The sequence below is a fragment of the Hypanus sabinus genome, chromosome 11 (assembly GCF_030144855.1).
Source record: "Hypanus sabinus isolate sHypSab1 chromosome 11, sHypSab1.hap1, whole genome shotgun sequence".
NCBI lineage: Eukaryota > Metazoa > Chordata > Chondrichthyes > Myliobatiformes > Dasyatidae > Hypanus > Hypanus sabinus.
In genome coordinates, this window is record NC_082716.1 from 111,588,497 (window position 1) to 111,597,896 (window position 9,400).

The following is a 9,400-nucleotide window of genomic DNA, read 5'->3' on the forward strand; positions in this document are numbered from 1 at the left end:
TTCCTCCAGCATTTTGTGTGTGTTACTCTGTCCATAGACACTGCCTGACCTGCTGAGTTCCTCCAGCATTTTGTGTGTGTTACTCTGTCCATAGACACTGTCTGACCTGCTGAGTTCCTCCAGCATTTTGTGTGTGTTACTCTGTCCATAGACACTGTCTGACCTGCTGAGTTCCTCCAGCATTTTGTGTGTGTGTTCCATGGTGTTTTCTTTGTTTTGTGGCTGTCCGAGGGAAGACGAATCTCAGAGTTGTATACTGCATACATTGTTGTTATTGTTCCTTTTCACACCTTGTGGCACATTGAGTCACATTTTTGCCATTTCATAGCATTTGACTTTTTTACGAGGCCAAGTTGCTTGCTCAACACTCTACCCAGCACAGATGGAAAGTGTTCAAGGAGTCGGCTGGATTCAAACTCAGGACCGTTTGCTACTACACCACCAGCCAGCAATACTGTATACATTCTTAGATAATAAATGAACTTTGAATCTTTGTGCACTATACTTTCCCAACAGGAGAATCTGGTTTAGGCTTTAATCCCAAATGACGCCAGGCAAATAGAGTTTGCTGCCGACCGTCCTGTAAGATTTGCAACATCACACTGAATGGTCACTCAGAATGTCGACCGCTAGCTCAGCATAACTGGTGGCATTCTCCAGGCCGTCACTTCAACACAAAGTGCCACTCTCATCCTGTGTCTGAAATACGTTGCTCTATAGTTATGAACCTGCATCCGCCTGGGTTCAGTGCCCAAACCCCTCTGCGTTTCTTCTTGATTATGATTCATAAGGTGATGAGGATGCTGGGTAGAGGACCTATTTTCTTTAGCAGAGAAATAAGAGCATAGAACGCTACAACACAGACAGGCCATGTAGCTCACTTTGTTGTGCTGATCTTTTAACTGACTCTAAGATCAATCTAACACAGCCCTCCATTTTTCTATCATCCATGTGTCTATATACAAGTTTCTTAAATGTTCCTACATCACTGATGTTGTTTAAGCAAAGTTTGGATAGGTACATGGATGGTAGGAGCATGGAGAGCTATGGTTCTGGTGCCAGTCGATGGGCTTTCAGCATGGTGATGGGCTGAAAGGCCTGTTTCTGTGCTGTTCTTTTCTATCACTGTGACTCTAATCCCTCCTATACTTTCCTCCAATCATCTTAAAATTATGCCTCCTTGTATTCGCCATTTCCACTCAGGGAAATAGTTTTTGGCTGCCCACACGATCTATGCCTCTTATCATCTTGTACACCTCTTTCAATTCACCTGTCCTCCCCCTTCACTCCAAAGAGAAAAACCCTAACTTGCTCAACCTATCCTCATAAGACATGCTCTCCAATCTAGGCAGCACCCTGGTGAATCTCCTCTGCACCCTCTCCAATCCAGACAGCATCCTGGTGAATCTCCTCTGCACCCTCTCCAATCCAAGCAGCATCCTGGTGAATCTCCTCTGCACTCTCTCTAATCCAGACAGCATCCTGGTCAATCTCCTCTGCACCCTCTCTAATCCAGACAGCATCCTGGTAAATCTCCTCTGCACCCTCTCTAATCCAGACAGCATCCTGGTCAATCTCCTCTGCACCCTCTCTAATCCAGACAGCATCCTGGTGAATCTCCTCTGCACCCTCTCTAATCCAGGCAGCATCCTGGTAAATCTCCTCTGCACTCTCTCTAATCCAGGCAGCATCCTGGTAAATCTCCTCTGCACCCTTTCTAATCCAGACAGCATCCTGGTGAATCTCTTCTGCACCCTCTCTAATCCAGGCAGCATCCTGGTAAATCTCCTCTGCACCCTCTCTAATCCAGACAGCATCCTGGTAAATCTCCTCTGCACCCTCTCTAATCCAGGCAGCATCCTGGTAAATCTCCTCTGCAGTCTCTCTAATCCAGGCAGCATCCTGGTAAATCTCCTCTGCACCCTCTCTAATCCAGACAGCATCCTGGTGAATCTCCTCTGCACCCTCTCTAATCCAGGCAGCATCCTGGTAAATCTCCTCTGCACTCTCTCTAATCCAGGCAGCATCCTGGTCAATCTCCTCTGCACCCTCTCTAATCCAGGCAACGACCTGGTAAATCTCCTCTGCACCCTCTCTAATCCAGGCAGCATCCTGGTGAATCTCCTCTGCACCCTCTCTAATCCAGGCAGCATCCTGGTGAATCTCCTCTGCACCCTCTCTGATCCAGGCAGCATCCTGGTCAATCTCCTCTGCACCCTCTCTAATCCAGACAGCATCCTGGTAAATCTCCTCTGCACCCTCTCTAATCCAGGCAGCATTCTGGTCAATCTCCTCTGCACCCTCTCTAATCCAGGCAGCATCCTGGCAAATCTCCTCTGCACCCTCTCTAATCCAGACAGCATCCTGGTCAATCTCCTCTGCACCCTCTCTAATCCAGACAGCATCCTGGTAAATCTCCTCTGCACCCTCTCTAATCCAGACAGCATCCTGGCAAATCTCCTCTGCACCCTCTCTAATCCAGACAGCATCCTGGTGAATCTCCTCTGCACCCTCTCTAATCCAGACAGCATCCTGGTAAATCTCCTCTGCACCCTCTCTAATCCAGACAGCATCCTGGTAAATCTCCTCTGCACCCTCTCTAATCCAGACAGCATCCTGGTGAATCTCCTCTGCACCCTCTCTGAAGCTTCCACTTCCTTCTTGTAATGAGATGTCCAGAACGCAACACAATGTGTGGCCTAACCAGGGTTTTATGGAGTTGCAACGTTAAGAATAAGAAATATTTAACCACTATGACTGTAAAGCCATCAAGCTTTTAGTCACATATCACCTTATGGGTGGTAGTAATTGATTGAGAGATTAAGGAGGGTGAGTGGATGGTAAGGGTTTGAAACTCAGCACCTGAAAGGGTGTTAGAGGCAAAAGGCTTAATCACTCATAAATAATATTCAAACATACTTTGAGCCATTACTATGACGCTACAGAATGAGTGCTCGAGATGGGATGAAGTTGGGAGCTCTTTTTTGAATGGCAAAGATACCGTAGGGGCAGAATCAGGCCATTAGGCTTATCGAGCACACTCCATCATTCAATCATGGCTGGCTTTTTTCAGCCACATTCTCCCACCTTTTCCCCATTGCCTTTCACCTCCTATCAATGTCTGCCTTAAACACATTGAATAACTTAAAAACCCCCCTCTGTGGTGGTAAATTCCATAGAGTTACCACCCTCAGACTGAATAAATTTCTCCTCAGCTCAATTGTAAAGGAAATGTCCTCTGCACGTCCATTCTCGATATGCTTTTGGGAACTGGTAGGTTTCAGTGAGACTCCCCCCTCATCCTCCTGCACTGCATTCTGTTGAGTACAAGTTGACAAGTCTCAAATACTCTTTGTATGTGAAGCCTTTTATTCCTGAAGATCATTCTTTGATACAGGTTCAACATATTGATGCAATCATGAAGAAACTATGCCAAAATCCTGTATTTCATCAGGAGATTGGCATGTCACCAAAAACTAGCAAATTTCTGCAGATGTACCCGAGAGAGCATTCTGACTGGCTGCATCTCACCTGGTGTGTAGACACTGCAGAGGATCAGGAAAAGCTGCAGGCCCAGTCAGATCCATCATGGGAACTAGCCTCCCCACCATCAAAGACAGCTTCAAAAGCCACTGCCCCAAGAAGGCGGCATCCAGGACATGCCCTCATTTTCGGAACGTTGAGTGTGCCTTTTCAGGCTCCTGTACCTCCTCCCTGATGGTAGTCATGGGACGTGGACATGCTTTGGATGGTGAGAGTCCTTGAGGCATCACCTGAAGATGTCATAGAGTCATAGGAAGGTACAGCATAGGAACAGGCCCTTCAGCCCATCTAGTCCATGGTGAAACTATTTAAACTGCCTCCTCCCAATTGAGCTTCACCAGGACCATAGCCCTGCATGTTCCTACTATCCATGTACCTAACCGAACTTCACTTAAATGTTGAAATCGAGCTTGCATGCACCACTTGTCCTGGCAGCTCATTCCACACTCCCACCACCCTCTGAGTGCAGAAGTTTCCCCTCATGTTCACGTTCCCCTTAGACATTTCAACTTTCACACTTAACCCACGACATCTGGTTGTAGTCCCACTCAACCTCAGTGGAAAAAGCCTGCTTGCATTTACCTTATCAATACCCCTCATAATTTTGTATATCTCTATCAAATCTCCTTTCAATCTTCTGCATTCCAAGGAGTAACGTCCTAACCTATTCAATCTTTCCATATAGCTCAGGCCCTCCAGTCACGTCAACATCCTTGTATATTTTCTCTGTACTCTGTCAACCTTATTTACATCTTTCCTGTGGGTTGGTGACCAAAATTGCACACAGTACTCCAAATTAGGCCTCACCATTGTCTTATACAACTTCAACGTAACATCCCATCTCCTGTACTCAGTGCTTTGATTTATGAAGACAAACGTGCTAAGAGCTTTCTTTACCACCCTACCTATGATAGGTAGAATGTTCTTGATGGTGTTCATGACATTTTGAGAAATTTATTCAAAATCACAATTCCTCTTCAATTGTTATCTTGCTAGGGTGTTGTAATGTAAGAAGTAAGTGAATTTCCTCATGCATTGGACCTGTGTGATTATCTCTCATTCTCTTGCAGGAGGAGCTTGAAGGAATTGTGGAAAAGGAGCACGCTATGATAGACAGCAGAGCCAAAGGTACACAGGCCTCAGAGGAGAAAAGCAAGCAGGGGGCAGAGGCAGTGACAGAGACCGAGACCGGGAAGCCTGATGCCTGAAGAAAGCAGCGCTTGCAGATGGACCACAGCCCCAGATAACCAAGCCCGGCATCTGGCAGGGAGAGTGAACTCTCTTACAAACTCCTTGATACCTCAGTTGAAGTGCTATGGATCTTAACTATAAAGACCTTCATCCTCCCCTCTATCCTGCAATCTTGTTACTCCATCAAATATATATTACAGGTTTGCTTTCTCTTTGATGGTTTGATTATAGAAATCTAGTCGGGGACCAATATGTCCACCGTGGTCGGGATGAAACTGCAATTCTTGGCGTAATTTTTTAACTCTTGTTCACTCTTTCCTATAAAATGATACTTAGGTTCTGCTCCCTGGGAATTCATAAGTACCAGGCAGCAAATGGTAAATTGTGCACACAAAATGCTGGAGGAACTCAGCAGGTCAGGCAACTGTATGGAGAAGGGTGAAAACAGTCAATATTTTGGGCTGAGACCCTTCATCAGGACTGGAAAAAGGATGAGAGTTGGAGCAGGAAGATGGGAAGGGGAGGAAGAAGTGCAACATGGCCAGTGATAGGTGAAACGGGGAGGGGGAGGGTTGAGGTAAAGAGCTCGGCAGTTGATTAGTGAAAGAGATAAAGGGCTGGAGAAAGGGGAATCTGATTGGAGAGGGCAGAAAGGAAAGGGGAAGGAGCACCAGTGGGAGGTGATGGGTGGGTGAAAAAGGGAACTGGGAATGGTTTTGAGGGGGACAGGGACAATTATTGGAAGTTGGAGAAATCGATGCTCATGCTATCAGGTTGGAGACTACCCAGACAGAATATAAGGTGTTGCTCCTGCAACCCGAGTGTGGCCTCATTGCTGCAGTAGAGAAACTATGGACTGACATGTCAGAGTGGGAAAGGGAAGTAGAATTGAAATGGGTGGGCTGGTTCCCTCACTCGCCAGCAGTCTGTGTGTGTTGCCTGGATTTCCAGTAACTGCAGATTTTCTTAAGTTTGCTGGTAACTGATGAATACAGTTTTGTTGGGTTCACATTGACATAAAATAGTTTTGATGGTAGGGCTGTAAGAAGTCTCTCTATCAAGAATGAGGAATTGGATTGATGGAGAATTGAACCAGATGGGCAACATCCTGTAGTAACAGAGTGAAGTTTGAAGTGTGAACACTTTAACTTTAAAATCGCCAAGTTACTCATAATAAGCATTTACAAATAATTAGCTCTGATCTTTCATTAATGGTTGTATATTAGATATATAAAGTTTGGCATGTTTCTGATGTTAGAAAATAAAAAGTAAGTATTAATTCACTTTGATTCACTTGGTATGTCATACTGCCACTCAGCTCAGTGACTGTGTTCATTCTCCATTACTCACTACCTGTCGTGTGTGAGCCAAGAAGAGCCCGACGCAGTTCCACTGAACTGGATTGCATGGACCGACTCATCTGATGTGGCAGGATGTGTGGGAGCAACTGACTCTATCTAGTGTAGGGCAGAAGGAATCCAGAGCAGCTCACACAAAACGCTGGAGGAACTCAGCAGGTCAGGCAGTGTCTATGGACAGAGTAACACACACAAAATGCTGGAGGAACTCAGCAGGTCAGACAGTGTCTATGGGCAGAGTAACACACACAAAACGCTGGAGGAACTCAGCAGGTCAGACAGTGTCTGTGGTCAGAGTAACACACACAAAATGCCGGAGGAACTCAGCAGGTCAGACAGTGTCTATGGACAGAGTAACACACACAAAATGCTGGTGGAACACAGCAGGTCGGACAGTGTCTATGGTCAGAGTAACACTCACAAAATGCTGGAGGAACTCAGCAGGTCAGACAGTGTCTATGGTCAGAGTAACACTCACAAAATGCTGGAGGAACTCAGCAGGTCAGACAGTGTCTATGGTCAGAGTAACACACACAAAATGTTGGAGGAACTCAGCAGGTCAGGCAGTGTCTATGGACAGAGTAACACACACAAAATGCCGGAGGAACTCAGCAGGTCAGACAGTGTCTATGGACAGAGTAACACACACAAAATGCTGGAGGAACTCAGCAGGTCAGACAGTGTCTATGGTCAGAGTAACACACACAAAATGCTGGAGAAACTCAGCAGGTCAGACAGTGTCTATGGACAGAGTAACACACACAAAATGCTGGAGGAACTCAGCAGGTCAGACAGTGTCTATGGACAGAGTAACACACACGAAATGCTGGAGGAACTCAGCAGGTCAGACAGTGTCTACGGACAGAGTAACACACACAAAATGCTGGAGGAACTCAGCAGGTCAGACAGTGTCTATGGACAGAGTAACACACACAAAATGCTGGAGGAACTCAGCAGGTCAGACAGTGTCTATGGAAGTGAATCAACGGTGAACGTTGCAGTCCAAGGCCCTTCTTCAGGACTGAGAAAGAAGGGTTAACAGACCAGAATAAAACGATGGGGGAGGGGAAGGAGGCTAGCTGGTAGGTGATAGCTTACGTCAAGTGGGTGTGAAGGGGAAGAATCCAATCCAGTTAGAGTAAGACCATCCAAAGATCTATTCAACTCTAGTTGAGTGAGACTAGAGCAAGATGTTGTGGGTCAAGGGTGAAAGGTGAAATGTTTAAGGGGAACCTGAGGGGAGCTTCTTCACTCTGTGTCTGGTGCGAGTGTGGGTCGAGTTTCCAGTGGAAGTGCTAGATGCAATTTCAATTTCAACATCTAAGAAAAATTTGGATAGGTACATGGATGGGAGCATGTAAATTACTATGATTCTGGTGCAGATCGTTGGAACAGGGCAGATTAGTAGCACAGACAAGATGGGCCGAAGGTCCAGTTTCTGCCTTGTAGTGTTAGGCCATAAAGTATAGCAGCGGAATAAGGCCATTTGGCCCATCAAGTCTGCTCTACCGTTTCATCATGGCTGATCCAATTTTCCTCTCACTCTCAATTTCTTGCCTTCTCCCTGTATCCCTTCATGCCCTGTCTAATAAAGAATAGATCAACCTCTGCCTTAAATATACATGCAGACTTGGTTTCCGAAGCTGTCTGCGGCAAAGAACTGCACAGATTCACCAATCCCTGGCAGAAGAAGTTCTTACTTATCTCAGGGCTGTGTTGTCTGGTCAGAGTCTGGTTATAAATTCTCCCACCATAGGAAATATCCTCTCCACATCCGCTCTGTCTAGGCCTTTCACCATTCGATAGGTTTCAATGAGGTCACCTCTCATTCTTCTGAAGTCCAGTGAATACAGTCACAGAGCCATCAAACACACTTCATATGAATTCAATCCTGGAATAATTTGCGTGAACCTCCTTTAAACCATCTCCAGTTTCATAGAAACATAGAAAATAGGTGCAGGAGTAGGCCATTCAGCCCTTCGAGCCTGCACCGCTATTCAGTATGATCATGGCTGATCATCCAACTCAGAACCCTGTACCTGCTTTCTCTCCATACCCCCTGATCCCTTTAGCCACAAGGGCCATATCCCTTTAGCCACAAGGGCCCTCTTAAATATAGCCAATGAACCGGCCTCAACTGTTTCCTGTGGCAGAGAATTCCACAGATTCACCACTCTCTGTGTGAAGAAGTCTTTCCTCATCTCGGTCTTAAAAGTCTTCCCCTTTATCCTTAAACTGTGACCCCTCGTTCTGGACTTCCCCAACATCGGAAACAATCTTCCTGCATCTAGCCTGTCCAAACCCTTTAGAATTTTATAGATTTTATATGTTTCAGCACATTCTTTCTAAGGGGCCCAAAACTCTTCTCAGTACTCCTAGTGATACCTCATCATGCTTTATAAAGTCTCAACATTAAATCCTTGCTTTTATATTCCAGTCCTCTTGAAATGAGTGCTAATCTTGCACTTGCCTTCCTCGCAAATTAGCCTTCACACAATTCATGCCCCTGAAACTTCTATTATACTGCCAATCTCTTCCACAGTGAAGAATGATGAAAAGTACTTATTCAGTTCATCCGCCATTTCCCTGTCTCCCATTACTACCTCTCCAGCATCGTTTTCCAGCCGTTGATATCCACTCTCGCCTCTCCTTTACGCTTCATGTGTCTGTAGGAACTTATGGTATCCTCTTTAATATTATCGGCTAGCTTACTTTAGTATTCCATCTTTACCTTATTGACATCTTTTAGTTCCCCTCTGTTGGTTTTTAAAAGCTTTCCAATCCTCTATCCTCTAACTTCCCACTATTTTTCACCCTATTATATGCCCTGTCTTTGGCTTTTATGTTGCCTTTGACTTCTTTTGTTAGCCATGGTTTTGTCATCTTTCTGTTAGAATGCTTCTTCTATTTGGGATCTATCTATCCTGTGACTTCAAGTCAAGTCAAGTCAAGTCACTTTTATTGTCATTTCGACCACAACTGCTGGTACCGTACATAGTAAAAACGAGACAACGTTTTTCAGGACCATGGTGCTACATGAAAGTATAAAAACTACAGTGAACTAAGTGAAAACAACACAGAAAATAAAATTACACTAGACTACAGACCTACACTGGACTGCGTAAAGTGCACAAAACAGTGCAGGCATTACAATAAATAATAAACAAGACAATAGGCACAGTAGAGGGCAGTAAGTTCCGAACTGCTTCCAGAAATTCCAGCCATTTGCTGCTCTGCTGTCATCCCTGCCAGTGTTCTTTTCCAAACAATTCTGACCAACTCCTCTCTCATGTCACAATAATTCCCTT

General features: G+C 45.3%; 1 protein-coding gene across 7 annotated transcripts in view; it reads left to right on the forward strand.

The window, feature by feature from the left end:
- Positions 1-6,017, forward strand: part of sirt2 (sirtuin 2 (silent mating type information regulation 2, homolog) 2 (S. cerevisiae)) — a 120,092-nt gene extending 114,075 nt beyond the window's left edge. For all 7 annotated transcript variants that reach the window (XM_059985135.1, XM_059985134.1, XM_059985136.1 and 4 more), the window contains one exon: positions 4,614-6,017. In XM_059985135.1, coding sequence (XP_059841118.1) covers positions 4,614-4,751 — 138 coding nt within the window. In that variant the 3' untranslated portion in view covers positions 4,752-6,017. The remainder of the gene's footprint in view (positions 1-4,613) is intronic.
- The last annotated feature ends 3,383 nt before the right edge of the window (positions 6,018-9,400 follow it).